At 32.5% G+C, this 18,601-nt stretch overlaps 2 protein-coding genes across 3 annotated transcripts in view; one reads left to right on the top strand and one right to left on the bottom strand.

Annotated features, from left to right (window-relative positions):
* The window catches only part of mlt (tubulin folding cofactor E like protein mlt), a 64,951-nt gene extending 56,100 nt beyond the window's left edge, over positions 1–8,851 (bottom strand). Inside the window, exon 1 of the mRNA XM_088257159.1 lies at positions 8,553–8,851. The gene's annotated coding sequence lies outside the window, so the exon portion shown is untranslated. The remainder of the gene's footprint in view (positions 1–8,552) is intronic.
* Positions 8,852–10,520: 1,669 nt separating this feature from the next.
* On the top strand, positions 10,521–18,425 carry LOC148311168 (persulfide dioxygenase ETHE1, mitochondrial). Of its 2 annotated transcripts, XM_088257105.1 has the most exons (6): positions 10,521–10,842; positions 11,030–11,142; positions 12,161–12,305; positions 14,959–15,173; positions 17,620–17,890; positions 18,042–18,425. In XM_088257105.1, exons 2-6 carry the CDS (start codon positions 11,137–11,139, stop codon positions 18,086–18,088), a joined length of 684 nt encoding a protein of 227 aa, XP_088113231.1. In that variant the 5' UTR covers positions 10,521–10,842; positions 11,030–11,136; the 3' UTR covers positions 18,089–18,425. The 2 variants fall into 2 exon arrangements, with proteins under 2 accessions (XP_088113231.1, XP_088113230.1); XM_088257104.1 differs by lacking the exon at positions 11,030–11,142.
* Positions 18,426–18,601: the final 176 nt, after the last annotated feature.

Below are 18,601 nucleotides of genomic sequence, written 5' to 3'. Positions count from 1 at the left end.
TAAAATAAAAACAATTTTCATCGGAGACATATTCTCCATTCAATAAATAATGATTAGTAATTTTCACCGTCACGATAAAGGCCGTAATTATTTTGATAGAAAAGAAAGCCTAGGCATTTTTTATAACTAAAATAATATAACGATACGGATGTCATAAGTACTCTTTTGAATAAGAGAGACGTCATTTTTATTACCGTTAATTCAAATAAACCTCTGCCTCTTCCGGTTTATACAAATAATACACGGTGCTTCAAAACTAGTAGGCAACGATTAGTTTTGGGTCTATTTACAACACCAGTCTTTTTTTTTATGCAGTGGGTATAAAAAAAACCGGTGTTAATACGATCATTAGTTTTATCATTTTTATATGATCTGCAAAAAACCGCATGACGTTATCGGTAAAATGCAAGCGAGCTATCTGAGAAAGGGTTAAATTCTATAGAAGTGTATTTTATTTTAAATATGACCTTACTTTTTTGGTATATGAGAGAAGAATTAAGTTTTACTTAGTGATTATCAGTATATTTTTAAAAAATATATGCACACAAGAAAAAAAAACTTACACGAAATAAAAGACAGCATATAAAACATAGAAAATATACGCATAAAAAACCTCAACTTTGTTCTATAAGTTGAAGTTCTTACTCACAGGTTCCCAAACTTTTTTAGCCTGGCGCCCCCTCATCAAAATTTCTCGTTAAAGGCGAAAATAAGATTGCCAGAATGTCCAACATAGAAAAAGAGAAGGAATAAAAATATATATCTTACTTAGCACTTCTATCTGTCTTTTGGGCTTCTTATACCCTGTAAAATCTTCTAGAACGCTCACAAGGGGGCGTTATAGCCCACTTTTAGAAATTCTGTTCTAACCTAACCTAACTCGAAACCAAGGAATTAACACTGGTCAGTAAACCATCGAAATAGTCGAACGACCATCCTATTAAACTACCGAGTGCACAGGTCACAACAGCAAAAAATATATAACGCTAATTACATATAAGTACTTTATTTATTTTAATGTTATTATTATGGTATTTTAAAAATGCATTTATTTTGTCTGCGGCATTCGCCAAATCCTGTAATAGTTTATATCTTTCGGCGACGGTCTTCAGATTTTTTTTAACCTAATGTAATTGTTTCTTCTGTAGTGTTTGTACGTCACATCCAGTACGCGCGGAATATACCAAATGAACACTCACTAACATACTATTAACACACTTCCAAGCGTTGCATAATGCAGTAGTATCTAAATCTAAATTATTGGCAGCCGGTAGATGTCGAATCGAAAATTAAAATAGAAAAAGGGAAGGCTAACCGGTAACTGGCATCTACATAAGATGTCGGTTTAAAAACAAAGTCACATTCAAAAGTACAGGAAGTTTTTTCTAGAGGTCCTAACGATAGTTTTAGAGTGAATAGAGTTCGCATTCTTATCCTAATTGGGGGTCAGTGTCATATGTAAAGTAACGTAACTATGTACTTGGGAGCAGCAGTGGCGTACACAGAGTTATTAATCAGGGTAGACAGAGTTGGGTAGTAATATGAGGTAGGCAATTCTTAAAGGCATAGTAGGCACTGGTCGTGTTTCTGTATGAAACGCGAGTAATCTAAGGTAGGCACTGATTTTCTGCCTTATAGAATGCACGCCTCTGGGAGCAGACCTGCTCCGCGAACTCCAATTTCTCTAATGAAAATATTGGAGCAGATCGAAGCGAATCGCTCAAGATGTAGCGCAATCTTGTATTTGGGATTCTTAAGGAAATCACGAAATCAGGAACAGAACCAATATAACGGATATCATGGATCGTATGGCAAGGCTCAAGTGGCAATGGCAGGACATATATGCAAGACAAGACCCTACAAGATGGACCCCGAAACTTTTGATATGGACCTTGGGAGAGTAAAAGAGGCCTCAAAAAAGATAGTCCGACGACATGGCCGCTAAGGGGGGTTGAAACTGTCTGCAAACAGCAACCGACCGAAGAGAATAAAGGATATGGAATAGGCCTATATCCAGCAGTGGAGAACAGATAGCTAGAGAAGAATAAGAAGAAACGCTATTAACACGCTCGCAAGCGCGCTACGAACCGCTTGCTGCGTTCCCATTGCATTACATTTCTTCCAGATGCGCAACTTTCGGAGGATGGAAAGTGCAGAGAGCGACGAAGAAATTAATATGGGTACTTCAGAAACGGAAGGGGAATGGGGCCAGCTTCTGAATGATTTTAGGAAACGGGTCTATTGATTGATCAATGACGATGTAATTAAAATATATTGAGTTGTCAAGAAAAGAAAACAGCCAATAAAAAATAAAGACGTAAGGCGCTTGGAGCATGGAACTATTATGGCAAAAAAGTAGTCATTTTCAAAACAGACAAATTTTAATAGCTTAAAGCAATAACCACCACATATTGTATGGTATATAGCATTAATTTGATAAAACTATTTAGATGCTTTGTTTTACACAAAAAGAATAATAATAATGGCAATTTGTAAATAATAATGCGTAGTTCTTACTCAAGTAAACAAAAAAATGTTCTTATTTATCTGTCTACTGGCAACACCAATAAATCATGCAAAAACCACTTCAGAGATAAGACTATGGAATCTAATATGCATCTTCATATCCTTGGTACAATTAAAAGCGTGTCAACATTTTATTGACATTGTAAACTCAATTTTCATTAAAACTTAGTAACATGTGTGAAAATTTAAAATTAAGGGGATATTTGCAAACACAGAATTCATTCCACCGGAGAGATCACATGTCACATGATCACATTTTACCAAAACAATCAATGTTACCTGGATTTAGAGAAAATTAAGACTTAACGAATACTGGACCTTAAGTACAAAAACAAGCGTTTTCACTGATAAATAACACAATGAACATTCCTTACGAAAACATAATTTGTCGCCAATCACGTCAAACGACAGATTCCACAGTGATTCACCGAGATAAAAAAAGAAAAAAAATCTTTAGTAACAAATTTGAGCATGATCAAAATGTAAAAAGGCTAAATAAAATCCACTGTTGTTGAGAAAATAAAAACAGTGGGCGCGAAATCCGACACTAATATTCAACAATAACACTTTAAATGGAGGAAAAATCCTTTGTGCAGTTTCTCAATGCTATCCAAGATTTAAAATGCACGATAGAAACGAATTTGCAACGGCGACATTTGCACGATCCTTGCACACTTAAAAAAATTACCAGTTTTTGTGCAAAATTCCTTAAAGAACGGGCAGGTACTCGAGCGCTAGGCAACATTCCCAAAATGGATATTCAGGAAACCGAAGGTAGTAGAGGTCACTTAGCTTAAGAACAGAGTTCACTCCGCCATAGAAATGCGATGTTTATGATTTTAAAAAGACCCGAGTTTCAAAAAGAAACCTTTCAAAAAGTCGGTAAACTTATAAAAAATATGTTTAAAAAAATACAAACAAACTGACGTTACACTGCGGCCTTAGAAATGTGAAGAAAAAGTTCGTCATGAGTTTAGATCACAGGTTTCCAAACTTTTTTAGTCTGGCGTCTCCCTATCAAAATTTCTCGAAAATAAAATCGACAGAATGTCCCATCATGGAAAGAGGGAAGAAATAAAAATATATATCTTACTTCTAAGCACTTCTATCTCTCTCTTTGAGCTTCTATGCCCTGTAAAGGTCTTATAGAACGCCCACAAGAGGGCGTTATCGCACCCTTTGAGAGATACTGGTTTAGATACCGCTTAGTGCTCTTTATTTAGTAAAACAGTACCAAGTAAGAAGTACCAAGTGTTACATCCAAGATGTCATATACGTTGGCCCTGAACTGATTACTCTCTCTAAAAGCCCTTCATACGTTAAATAGCAACTTAATTTTCTTTAAACCCAGGTAACATTTGCGTACTTAATTTTTTTCTCAAAACACCGTTTTTGTATTGAAAAAATAAATTTTTCTTCAAAATAAATATATTTTTTCGAAAAGGATGAGTTATTAATAGGTAATGAGTTAAAAAAATATATAAAAATACTTTTTTCTATTTATATTTCTAAGAAAAATTGGGCGTGAAACGACGTGCGGCTCTCAGTGCAGCAGGACGCTTGATGAATTATATTACTGAGAGTAAGGCCTTAACTTATCTGTAATATTTTGGTATATGTATAATATTTTATTGTGTTACTTTTGTATCAAGAGAAAGCCTAGGTTGAATATTAATAAGTAATAAAAAATAATATTTTATAATAATATACATATACTTAAAACTGATTTTTTCTAATAAGCGTATGTAAACGTCAATATTGGTGTGATTGGTTCGCAAGATAATAAATTGCGCATTGATGTATGTATTTTAAAATAATAATAGATTCTAAAAATATATCGTTAGAAAATATAAATTTATCGTTAACATTAACACGTTTTAGCGGTGATTGGTATGATAAAAATGTTCGATAATGTATTTCAATCAATTCGTCGGAGTATAATATACATGAAAAATGACTAAGACCAGTTTCATCAGAATGACCATAATTCATTATATATATTATTTCGAGAAATAAATATTCTAGAGAGAGAAATAAACATAATTCATTCTATATATTATTTCAAAACATAATTCATTCTGTTATTTAAAAAAAAAAGTCATTTGAACCTAATAAAATAAACTTTCTATGCTTTTAAGCTCCATGCAAAATAAACTGTAAACCTAGTAGACTACAAAAGTTTTGAAAACCGGAATTGTTTATAGTAAAAATATTTTTTCAAACATTGAAATGCAAACCTTTATATATCTCAATACGAATAAAACATGACTTACGCCACTTTTATAATTATGGGCACATATTACCTGTATACTTGTGCATAAAATATGCAAAGCATTGAAAATATTTTTTTATTTAAAAATATGGGTTCTCGTATAAATGTAAAAGATAAATACTATGCAATAAAGTGTGGCAAAATCAAAAGCTGAATTACAATGAGGAAGCATTTTCTTAGTCGTGCAAATCAAACTGAAAGTTGAAATAGAAAACAATCAACTGTTATTGTTCCTTACGTCACGTGGTGTCTTACGTTGTACGCAGAAATGTACCCACGAGGTAAAGGGTTCAAGTATTTTAATGCTTTCTATCTTGGTACCTTTTTACTAATTCAAATTTTGTCGCAGTCAGATAGTGTGATCAAAAAAGTATTGATATCAGTGATGCATTTGAGGTAATAATCGATGTGAATTTTTACCTATTTAAAAATTTAACATATTTATATCATATTCCGCGGTCGATGGTATTTACGATCGATTTTTAGGAATGAAACAAAGACTAGCATATAAATATCACAATAGCAGACTAATAATGATTAACTTCTAGTAATAAAAAAAGGAAAAAGTCCCTCTCCAAGCACAAGAGCTATCTCTTTTTTGGAGATGTTCGGCGAAACTAAAATTATAAAATTGTATAAAGGAGAAATGTATATAAATTATTTTAAATTGTATTAAAAAAGTGCACATTTATTAAATAAAAATAAAACATTTTTTTTATTTAAAATTAAAACGAGGCGCACACTCAAAAATCTTCATTAATTGTTCAATATATGATGATAAAAATGAAAATTTAGAATGAAAATTAAAATGCTAGTCTTAAATCACAGCTTTCATAAGACATATTTTTTAATTAAATAAATGATCAAGCTAAAAAAAGTAGGTGCTATTGTTAATTATTTAAAATTATACAGAAGATTCTTTTAAGCTCTAAATATTTTTATGGCAATTTCAACATCTTATCAAAGAATCAACATCTCGTAGAAAAGTCTCAATTCATTTTAATCACATAAGTATCATGTCGCGTCGCATTGTGATAAAAAATACGAATTTGTCATATTTCAGACATTTCAGTACCTACCACTAGTCTAGGTACCTAAATAATAAACCATTATCTAGACAAGATAAATATTATAGCTAGGTAAGTATGACACATTTGAGCGAACAAAGGAAGGCCACGATGCAAAACAGTGCAAATACCAAAGCTAATCCTTTAGCCAGCCTTTAAAAGGTTCACTCACTGCGCTTCAAGCTGCACCAGAGATAAACTGAATTTATGGTCACCCTGTCGCATGACTATGCAACGAGGGGTCGTTGGCGTCAGGTCTCCAAAGGACAATCGGGTGAACAAACTTTTCAACTTTTCTTGGGTACAGACATTCGTGTTTTAATACCGCAAAGTGCGGAATATGGTAAAATTGTAGTGTTTGACGTGTTGCTTGACTCCAAAACGTTACAGTTCAAAAGTTACAAATGTGGGTTCACAGAACTTTTGGCCTGTGCTGTCTGGGATTTTGACAGTAACATTGAATATTGTAAAATATTTATCGAATACACATGAGACACGAAAAAACTTATATTTATTTGTTGAAAATATGAAAATGTATTTTTTGGTACAAATCTATTCATGAGAATACCTAATTGATACGCAAAATCTAGATAAAAGGAAATTTTCGGTTGTTTGCGAGTACATCTAATCAGTAAGTCGTACGTGTGGTCTGCGCACATTTTTTTTGGAATAAAAAAAATAACCCCTCACCTTAAAAAAGCAATTTTTTCAAAACCTTATACATATTTATTTTGAAGAAGAATTTTTTTCAATACCAAAACGGTGTTATAAGAAAAAAATACAAATACGTCAAATGTTTCCTGGTTTTAGAGAAAATTATGTTGCAATTTAACGTGCACTGGACTTTAACACCTTGTCGATCTGATACGGTACCCTATGCACCATAAGGTGAAGATAGGCGTTACAAGACTTAATATTAGTGCAATAAATACTTCATGTCGATTCCGTTGGCTTGGCCATGTACTCTGCATGCCTCCCGAGAGCCTTAATCAAGCTTGCCCCTTTTACAAGGCATCAGGTTCGCGCCGCCCAGGACGACCATCGCTGACAATTCGTCGGCAGTTCTCGTCAGAACTTCGGGATTTTATTTCCTAGTTTATTTTCTTTGATACGACATTGCTTATTTTGTACGTCCCGGTACGACCCCGTGTGGGTGGAGTGGTAAGACGATAGAGCAAAGACTCTGAGCTTAGTGACTCATAATCCGCACTGTCTCCCAGACAGGAACTACGAGTACGTCACAAAAATATTATTAAACTGACAAATTATTTTTTGACATCTCAACATAGATGAAGAAAAATATGGAAGTCTCGGCATTTACGCGGCTTACGACCGTCATAGGCTGGTTTTAGTCACTTTACACACGTGTAACATTCACCAATTCTACCCATGATTGATAACCACGCTACTCGAATTCTTGGAAGTTCTATATATATGAACCAATCATTTGCGTCAAATGTTACCAGGGTTTAAAGGAAATTAAGTTGCGATTTATCGAACAATGGGCCTTAACCTTTTGAACGCGTAAATCGACTATCGTCCATGGCTTGAAAAAGCCATGGACTAAAGTAAACAAATAAAAGGAATTTTATAGAATAATTTATTTTTTATGGAAAATTTGTATTTTTCAAATCAACTTATATTTTTTGATTAACGCGTTCAAAGGGTTAAATTCAAATATTTTTGTGATTAACATACGTACAACATAAATATTTCGAAAAAATAACATGACGAATGGTATGAGTGTAGTCGCTAGAAGGCACATAGCACTCCATCAGGACCCAATTATTAAAAAAATGAAGTAGGGAGGAAAATATAAGAAACATACTCAATCCCAATAAATTGCAAAGATGAGAACGAAAAAAAAATCAGCCACGTATCATTTTGGCGATGAATTTCGGTGTCATTTGTTTTTCGGGAATTTTAGGACTAATGAAATTGGCCAGGAAGCTGAGATCTGTGGGTATTTATTTTTTTGATTTTTTTGTTTGCCTCGAGAAACAAGATTAAAGGTCATCCCTTTTCTTTTCTCAGCTCACTGATGGCCCTTTTTTAATGTATATTTTCGTGATATTAGGTAGTCGGGACAACAGTTTCCCGACGTATAGGGATGAATGGTCACGCTTTAGTAATAGTTTATTTTTTTTATAGAAAACCAACAGGTATTTACATAGTTCCATAAATGTTTTTAATTACTGTTTATAATTATGAAACAAATGATAATATAACAATCTAACAGTTTAATAATAACAACATGCATCATAAGCAAATTTGTGAAAGTTAGCGAAAAATTATAATTTTAGACTGCGCTTTACTTAAATTATAAAATCAATAAAAGCAATTTTACATTTAATTTTTTACGTGCAAATAAATATTTACAGCGCAAAAATACGAATACGAATCAAAGAAGAATCAACTCTGATGTATTCAAGTTTCGTAACGGTTTCTGATTCGACAAAATTACATTCGTCCAACATATTAAAATCTACATTCTGTTTAAAATTACGAATTGCGAGTAAAGAAATATTTAAATGAAAGTTGATTAGTCGTAAAAATAATGTAAAATATTTTGATTTTTTTGTTATTGTTTCATTTCCCTACGTGTTGAATGTCATTCGTGGATGATGGTTACACGTTACATAACAAACAAAAAAACCTAAATAATAATATTATGAAGTATTTCTTACCTCCAGGTACAAATATTCAAGTAACAACCTGTTTCCATATGCGGAACTATAAATCCTTTGTGTCCGCGATAGCTATCGACACCGTCAAACAAAAATAATACCGTGTAATTTTCACTATCTTCGCAAAACGCTAGCTTTCCGCCATTTAATGTGATTCCGCTCCGCTGACACTGGCGGTAATACTTTATACAAACGGCTGTTAAAATTGGCGTGAAGCACTAGTTCCCATATTTTTATTAGAATCCTATTCGTGGATATGGGTGCACTGATCCAAACGACACGAAAGCAGATTTAAAACTGAAAACTGGAAACAGGATTGACGTTTGCTTTGTTTACAAGTTTACATCAGCTGAGCTACGACGCATGCGCCAAACAAAAATTGATAATCGATTTCTATTGGTTAAAACAGACACGTGACCATCTGACATAGCGAATGGTGGCTAAGCTCGTCACGTCGTCGTATTCGAACTATAGTGTAATATGTCTATTTTCTTGTTTTTTTTTCTTCGTAGTATTATGATAGAACCATTACCCTGAAATATGTCTTGCATCTTCTAGATTTAACTTATCTTACAAAAATACAAAAGAGATCGAGGATATTAGAATAGAAAATAGTGATCTCCATGTGAATTATTTACCACCGAAAATCCACACGAAAATTTTAACCATGTTTTATTTACATTTGTAAAAAATAATATTAACATTAAATTAAGAAAAAGTTCTCAGTATACTTTTATTTCATTGTTTTATTTTTTAAAATCCAGTGTTTTAAATTAATGATAAGGTATGGATTGAAGCATATTTAACATTGTATTTTACTAAAACTACTACTACAATCAGGCTGCTTCCGTTCAGAGGAAGGACATTGTTGATATAATAACAATATTCTAGTTAAAATCAAAGTTAAATATATTTTTAAAAATGGTTTGATAATTGGAATACATCTCAAGAATTGAAAAGAGAAACTTGATCTAGAATTTTACAAAAACGGCGTTCTATTAACTAACCCAGGTTATAATTATTAATCCAAATTTTGTAAAATTAGAATTTGTTAGTGTAAACTAGAACAAGGAATACCACATTTTCCTTCTATAAGAATAAAAATTTTTTTTTAATGGAAAAAACAGATGTTTTAATGCATTTCTCAATCATAAATTATTTGAGATATCGATAAAATGGGAAGGTAACGAAATAGGTAATAAGGCATACGTATTAAAGACATAGATCAATATAATTCTAATATGACATCATTACCTTGACATAGTGGGATCAACGGCGGTATTTTTAAATTGGAAAATATTAAAATATTTTCCTCGTAAACAGATTCATAATTTAAATAAAATTAAAACTTACTTGAAAATATTTTTTCCATCGCGTTAATTATAAATTCAGGTAAAAACCATATTTTGTCATTGAAACGTTAAAAAGGGGAACGGTGATTAAAATGATATTATTTACTGCAAAATGCCATCACAAGAATTTAAAAAGCTCATGACATGTTGTCATGAAGTGAGATGATCAAAACTAATGTTTTGTTTTTGTTTAGAAACGGAATCATTAAAATATTTTTCTATATGAGAAACAGCGACATATAGATTTGAAAATTTGAATGAATAGAACTTTTTATATAACAGTTCTATATTTTTGTAAAACAGCGAAAAATTCGGGTCTGGTAGATACCTAGGTAGCTTAGGTATTATAAATAAGTTTTTGTTAGATTGCATCAGATAAAATTCTATAGTAGCCATTGAATGAACCCAAAACTTATAATAAGTATCAAAAATTTTAATTCACAAATATAATATGAGTCGGTAAAACAGTTCGCTGTATTGAAGTGTCATTATCGGTGTATTTTACTGTCATCTATTATCGAAACCTTTAAACAAAATCAACAGCTAATTTAAAAAATAAGCAAACGTGATTTTGACATTTGCAGTTGTAAACTTTTTGACATTTTCGTGGAATGTTATTGTTTTGATGAAAAATAAACTGTCTACGTGACTTTTGCTAGCGTTTTTGGGAAATCAAATAGATAATATGATAAATATTGTCGTTGGGCACATTTCTGCGCCGGGTCGTGTCAGATACTGAAACACTTAAGAAGTGAGAAGTAGTTGTGAAATAATAACTATAATATTAATAACATATTACTATCGAAATGGCTCTAACAGGAAATAAAATGATTCACCTGTCGCACCTTATAAAGCGTTCGTTGATGAGATTTCATCATTGTGATTCTAAAATGTTGGTAGAGAAGGTTCCTTTTACTTCTGACTTCATGCTTCGGCAGGTTAGTGCCATTATTATTATTTTTAAAAGCTAAGCCGCCGTTGGACGGATGTTTGGTAATGTTGTATTATATTTCAGATTAATACTCTTGTTTTTCAAAGTCATGAGGAATTTTTTTATTTAATTTGAAAATGAACAATTATTATTAATTTTGTTATTTTGTCAGTCATAATTATTAACATTTTTAGAATATAGAAATTTAATCAATTGTAAATTTCTCTACTCCACACACCCTTATCCGCACCCAGTGGTACATAAGGCATTGCATCGCAGTGTTATCTTGATTGTTACTTACATGAAGGTAAGGTGATCACTCCTGCGCTTCAGGGACCAATCCAGGGTAGTATTAAATATATATTAATTTTCACCCTCCCTGGGTATCGAACCCGGAACCACCAGTACCGCAGCTAAACACAATAACCATTGCACCACTAAATTTACTCAATAATTTTGTTTATATTATTAAACTTATTTTTTCATTAAAATATTACCTATGAGACAATCAGTCAAATAGCTGCTAGCGTTACATTAATAATCCATAATTTTCATTATTATAACTACTTGATTTACCAAAGTTAAACATTAACCGAGCATATGTGGCATCATGGCTTGGATAAAACCTGGTAGCATGTTGTTAAGCTTCGTTAAGCGCAGTTTATTAAAATATTTAAAAAATCGTTAATCAATTTTAAACTGCATATCTATTGGAATATTTTGTTATATTGTACCATAAACCAAGTAAGGACATAAAATGCCGAACCCTCTTCTAGTGGAACGGAAGGTCTGCTGACGACACTCCACAGGCCGACTTCTCTTGAGAAGTTTTACATGGTTTTCTCCCAGCAATAAAACAAATGCTGAGATGTTCCCGATTGGCCCACACTAGATTATCCCTTCTGTTTCCAACGCACATTAAAATAAAACATTCTTTTTTAAGTTAGAAGATAAAAAAATCCACTTAATGATCTTTAAACCTTCTAAATAATAAGCAAGGTAAATAATAAATAAAAGTCACAATAGACCTGACATAGTCGTGGTGACATAAGGGATGCAAGATCCCTTGACCCCCAAGGAAAAAAATGGTAAATAATTAATGCAACTTCCATCTAAAAATAAATCCTGTTTTGTTATTCTAACATGCAATTTGTTTGCAATTTTTGTTCACCCTTCACCCGCAATCTGTGTTATATGACTTGATTTCGCTGAAATGATATATTTTTAATGGTGGATAACAATTTTAACAGTTATCCTACTCAAGTGCTTTGATTTATCTTAATCTGTCATTCCACAAGTGAAATTTTTCTTTTCTTCCTTTTAAGCTGTTCTCAGTTCCAAGCAGTACCTACACCTACCTCTTGGCAGATACTAAAAGCCATGAAGCTATTTTGATAGATCCAGTATTAGAAGAAGCCAATAGAGATGCACAGCTTATAGAAGAGTTGGGTCTTAAATTAAAATACGCAGGTAAGTTTTTAATCAAATTCCTTTTTCGAGTCCTTTGATAATCCACCATCTGAAATTATGTGACATTATAACTACATATATATAATATTACTACATATATATAACTACATATATAACTACATATATAACTACATATATTATAATACATATTTTGAACACACTAAGGACGGGAAAGGTATTTCAAACCATTCGGTCGATACATGTTTAAGGACGGGAAGGGTATTTTTACCTAACTAAGTTAGGCGAGTTAAGAACGTGGAAGAGGCGAAGAATGTTTGCAAGGACAGAGTGGTGTGGCGTTCTATTCTCTCTGCCTACCCCTGCTGAGATGCGGCGTGATGGTTAGTAAGGAAGGGTATTTTTACCTTCTGCATATTCTTTTACCTCCGGCCTCTTTTCAATGTCAGAAAAGAAGGAATTACATAATTAATGTTTTTAAATGAATATTATCTACCAATCTCCTTGTTAAGGTCTTAAATATATGCACAAAATTATCAAATCCCGTCGCTAGCGGTTCCCAGGCGTAAAAAAAACCCGTCCAAAATGTGTTAATTAGGTTACATGCAACTCTTTGAACACTTAAACTTAAATTATATTTCGTTTATTTAAAAAATTAACAAATCCTTCATATTATTTTTTCTATTCTATCTAAATAAAACTAAATTATTGTTTTTATTTAGCATTTCCAATAATTTATAAATAGAAAATAGTTTTACATATTTCTCTTGTATATAATTGATTATACTAAAAAAACTCTTTTTCTTAGTTTTATAGCTTTTCATTGCATTTTTATGACTTGATAAATCTTAAAATCCATTTAATTAATTATATCTTAATTCCTTTATCTTTTCTTAACATTTTCAAGAACAAAAGATTTTATCTATATAGTATTTATCAAGAATATATTGTGTAATACACTGGCTCCTACCATTATAGGCATTAACCCAAGTTGATAGCAAAAAATAAACAACATGCTTGCTTGTCAATCATAGTAGTTGACCTTCGATAAAGTTACACCTGATTATGAAATTATCAAATATGTATATGATGTCATATTTTTCTATTAAGTGGATTCTTAGTGGGAAATATTTCTTAAAAATTTTTAGTCCCAGCAAATTGAGCATATTTTCGGTCAAACCTAGATGTTACATATTCACTGAGTATTATATCTAAAAATCTTCAAACATCTATTTTCAAACAATGTAGTTTCATTAAGAAATATCAAATGACCAATACATAATGCGTATATATTGATTTTTTAAGGCTTTTTTTATTACTTAAAATTGTTTTTGTTTCTGGAGATCTATTATATCTTGCTCTACAAACTTAATGAAGTATCGAACAAAATTGGTCTGAAAATGAACATGGATAAAACAAAAGCCATGATCAATAGTCATATTTCCCAGACCTTTGACCCTATTTCCGTTGGAGGAGCACAAATAGAGGTTGTAAACGACTATACCTATCTGGGACAAGTAATACAACTTGGGCGAAATAACTTCTCAAAAGAAATCGACAGGCGCATACAACTGGGATGGGCAGCATTTGGAAAACTAAAGTACATTTTTAAAGCGAAAATTCCGCAATGTCTAAAAACTAAGGCGTTTAACCAATGCATCCACCCTGTATTAACTTATGGCGCAGAGACGTGGAATCTAACAGCAAGTCTTACTCATAAAATAAAAGTCACCCAGCGTGCTATGGAGAGATCCATGCTCGGAGTGTCGCTAAAAGATAGAATCCGAAACGAGGAAATACGCAGAATAACTCAAGTAGTGGATGCTACCCAACGAATAGGCACACTCAAGTGGCAATGGGCAGGACATATCTGTCGAAGAGACGACGGTCGATGGGGAAGAAAAGTATTGGAATGGCGCCCAAGAACTGGCAAACGAAGCATCGGCCGACCCCCTACAAGATGGACTGACGATATAAGAAGAATAGCGGGAGTGACCTGGATGCGGAAGGCCGAGGATCGAAGAGGATGGAGACTCATGCGGGAGGCCTACGTTCAACAGTGGACGGACACAGGCTGATGATGATGATGATGATGATTATATCTTAATTTGTCGTTTTTATTTTAACTACTTTCTGTTTACTAAAATCAATTTTTGAAACCAAAACATGATTGTTATATGTTATTGAAAAGCTTTTTCCTTTTTGCCTTTTTTGATTTTTAAGTGGTTTTATTAATGAGAGAAAAACATTTTGAAAATGAACTGGTTATAAAATTACACATCATTCTATTCTTCTTCTTCTCCCTAGCTCCATCTCAACTTATCATCTTTGTAGACTGTTGGGGTCAGCTTTCCTCGTCCTCGGGTTATAGGTCCTTCTATCATATCCAACGTCACCTAGGTCATGCCTTCGAATCATGTTATGTTTCTGTAGCATCCATGAATTTTTTGATCTTGCTCTAGATGTCTTTCGAGGAAGATCCATGGCAATCACCTGGTTTACAATATGTTCAGGTTTTCTACTTCCTATGTGCCCATACCATCTCAATTGCCTTTCCTCTACCTTACTATTGATGTCAGTCACACTCAGGCTTCCCCGAATGCGTGAATTCTTTATTTTGTCTCTAAGGGAAATTCCAGCTGATTATTACATATCCTTCCATTATATACATTAATAATTAGTTGTTTTCTTGCAGTTAATACACACATGCATGCCGATCATGTTACTGGAACCGGCAAGCTGAAAAAAATATTACCAGGGACCATTAGTGTGATTTCAAAACAGAGCGGAGCCAAGGCCGATGAATATGTGAACGATTTAGATGTTATTAAATTTGGCCGACATGAATTACTCGTAGCTTCGACTCCTGGACATACTAATGGATGCGTAACCTATATTATTCATGAACAGGTAATTAAAACATTTATTCTCCTTTTTGTAATGTGTCTTCCCTATATGATTAGTTGGCACATGCCGTGGTAAGAATTAGAAATACATTTTTGACATTATTTCAAACATTGAAAAAAAATTCTAACGCTAGTGATGATGCAATGTATCACTTACTTACTTAAATGAATTAAATTAAAATAATATAAATACAGGGAGAATCTCAGAATGTTCCGTCATATTAATATGTCAAATCTCATATTCCTCCAAAGAGATTGGAGAAATATGTTTTGAATATTGAAAGCATTAACTTTGTGGATCATCCTGATATATTATTTCGAGAAATAAAAATATTTTGTGTTCTGATCCACTCACATTTTTATTTAACCAACTAGTTTCGGCAACAACCTGTTGCCCTCTTCAGGGTTACATTTATGACTAAAGTAATAAATGTAACCCTGAAAAGGGCAACAGGTTGTTGCCGAAACTAGTTGGTTAAATAAAAATGTGAGTGGATCAGAACACAAAGTATTTTTATTTCTCGAAATAATATAGATAAATAATACCCTATTGTTGAATGGTATACGTGATAATCATAGAATTTTTAGCAAATAGTACATTAACACTAAGGACGAGAAAGGAGTTTCTACCCGTTAGGTCGATTGATGCTCAAGGATGGCAAGGGTATTTTACCTTCTGCGCCGGCCTCATTTCAAAATCAGAATAGAATAAATGATCCAATGTTTTCATATGTATATTATATACCAATCTCTTTATTAAGGTCTTAACTATATGTACATAATTATCAAATCCCGTCGCCAGTGGTCCGCAGGCGTAAAAAATAGCCATCCAAAATGTGTCGATAAATTTAGCACACAATGCAAATACTGACCTAATCAAAATAATTTTTTTGTTGTTTTTTTTTTCAATTTTCAAAACCAATTACATGAAACAATTTTTGCACTTACGTCATTAAAATCTATATTTATACAATTTGTCAAATGATAACATATGATATTGTAATGAATATATAAATGGTACCTATTTAAGTACTTTATTAAAATTAAACACTTGAATATACCATTAATGAGTTTTATTTATATGTACGACTAGTTTCGAAAACTTACAGATGTTTTCATCTTCTGGTACAAATTCAAACATAATATAAATGAAACTCATTAAAGTGGTATATTCAAGTGTTTAATTTTAATAAAATAATCATGTCATTCCACAAAGTTAATGCCGAATCAATAAATAACATAATATTTCAGTACATTTTTTAAAAGTAAAAAGCTTATCATGAAGTGAGTTCCAGGACTTTTTTGTTTAAAAAAAGCCCTAGTTATATAAAATAATTTTATGTAAAAGCAAATGTGTTTTTCAATCTTTCCCTGTTTTTAAAATGTTTTCCTCCCAATGTTTTTCTTTAAAATCTTGTCTGGATTTCGGACCACCTGGGTTCCACTGTACTTTTAAATAAACAAATAATCTCTTGTGAAACCCTGGTCCAACCTATTGCTAAAAACTGATTATTATTTAGTATCCACTAATTTAAAACAAAGATTATTTTAATTAAATTAAACACTTGAATAATCCACTGAATTGAGTTTTATTTTTATTTACGACTAGTTTCGAAAACGACAATTGTTTTCATCTTCTGGTACAAATTAAACTAACAAATAAAAATATATTAAGGTGTATATATAGGTTAATAAATATAGGTAGGGGGGGGTTACGGAACAACATTTTTGTAAAAGGAAACATTGATAATAATGGTGACGTATTTTGAAACAGTATATTATTAGTCAAGTCATGAATAATTTAGAAAATTTAGAAATATATAAAAATTTTAATTAAGATAAAACAATAATTAATGATATACTGTTTCAAAATACGTCACCATTATTATCAATGTTTCCTTTTACAAAAAATGTTGTTCCTTAACCCCCCCTACCTATATTTACTAACCTATATATAATAATAAAAACCCTTATCCACACCCCAATGGTGCATAGGGCACTGCATCATATAAACGCAGTGTTATCTTGATCGTTAACACACGAAGGAAAGGTGATCAGCCCTCCGCTTCAGGTACCAGTCCAGGGTGATATTGAATAAATATTACAGTGAAAAAATCACTTATATTTTTATGACCCCCCCTGGGAATCGAACCCGGGACCTCCAGAACGGTAGCCGAGCGTGCTGACCATTACACTACGGAGGCGGCAAACCTATATATACACCTAAATATATTTTTATTTGTTAGTTTTAATTAGTACCAGAAGATGAAAACAATTATCGTTTTCGAAACTAGTCGTAAATAAAAATAAAACTCAAATCAGTGGATTATTCAAGTGTTTAATTTAATTAAAATAATCATGTCATTCCACAAAGTTGTTGCCGAATCAATAAATAATAAAACAAAGATGGTTTTGTTTGTATTTTATCAATATTTTTCTCTTCTTCACAGGGTCTGGCTTTTACTGGAGATGCACTTTTGATTCGTGGCTGTGGAAGGACTGATTTCCAAGAAGGAAATTCTGAAACCCTCTATCGGTCGGTTCATGAACGTATTTTATCTCTACCTGAGAATTTCACCTTGTACCCGGCTCACGATTATAAAGGATGCACGGCGACATCTGTTGGCGAAGAGTTGAAATACAATCCGAGATTATCAAAATCATTGGAAGAATTTGTCAAAATTATGGATAATCTCAATCTTCCGTATCCGAAAATGATTGGTACGTTTATTTAAAAAAATGTGTTGATAGAAAAAAACTGTTTTATTTTATACAATCTATTTTGAATAAAAGTGGATTGACCTCCTTTTAATAATTTACTATTCGATATTTGCTAGTTATGTATATTTTTAACAATCTTTTTCTATTTCAGATAAAGCCTTGCCCGCGAATAAAGTATGCGGCATGTACGATGTGTAGAAATTATCAAGCTCTTTGTTCGATCGTAACATATATATCAAACATGATAGAGAAATACTTTGTAATCTACTTGAGCCCGACAAATTGCGTTCAGATATTCGGCTGGCATTTCATGGTATATAATACGTAGTTTAGTAATTTGTGCGTTTATTATTGCGCAGTAGGTATAGGTGGTTGCTAGGCGACCGGCATCGATCTATTTCGCTTGTACTCCGGCGGAATACAAATTTTACTGAGAATTATTTTTTGAAGAGTTATGACGTAACAAGGTATTTTGTAATGAAATATTAAGTTGGAACTGTCTTTTCTATGTTTATAAATAAAGTATTCTACTGTTTTTTATTGTTTTATTGTATTTTACGCAATACCAAATCAATCGCCCCTCAGTAGGTGGACGGCTGGCGCATGCGCTCCGGGCGTCAGATGTCGCTGGTGGCGAATGAAGACAACTCCCATACTAGTCCCGTCTAGGCACCCCAAGCTTAGTAAAAGTGGGATGTATTTATATCCTCG

Source organism: Brachycentrus maculatus, unplaced genomic scaffold, assembly GCF_059751285.1.
Source record: "Brachycentrus maculatus isolate JH-2025_06_01 unplaced genomic scaffold, ASM5975128v1 h1tg000071l, whole genome shotgun sequence".
Taxonomy (NCBI): domain Eukaryota; kingdom Metazoa; phylum Arthropoda; class Insecta; order Trichoptera; family Brachycentridae; genus Brachycentrus; species Brachycentrus maculatus.
This window is presented reverse-complemented; position numbering and strand designations above follow the sequence as displayed.

What these genes read in the sequence shown, in the direction of transcription:
- LOC148311168 (XM_088257104.1), top strand. Translation starts at nt 10,711, where the DNA reads ATGGCTCTAACAGGAAATAAAATGATTCACCTGTCGCACCTTATAAAG. An exon ending in CTGACTTCATGCTTCGGCAG is followed by an intron (nt 10,843 to 12,160) that starts GTTAGTGCCATT and finishes CTTCCTTTTAAG; the next exon opens with CTGTTCTCAGTTCCAAGCAG. An exon ending in TCTTAAATTAAAATACGCAG is followed by an intron (nt 12,306 to 14,958) that starts GTAAGTTTTTAA and finishes GTTTTCTTGCAG; the next exon opens with TTAATACACACATGCATGCC.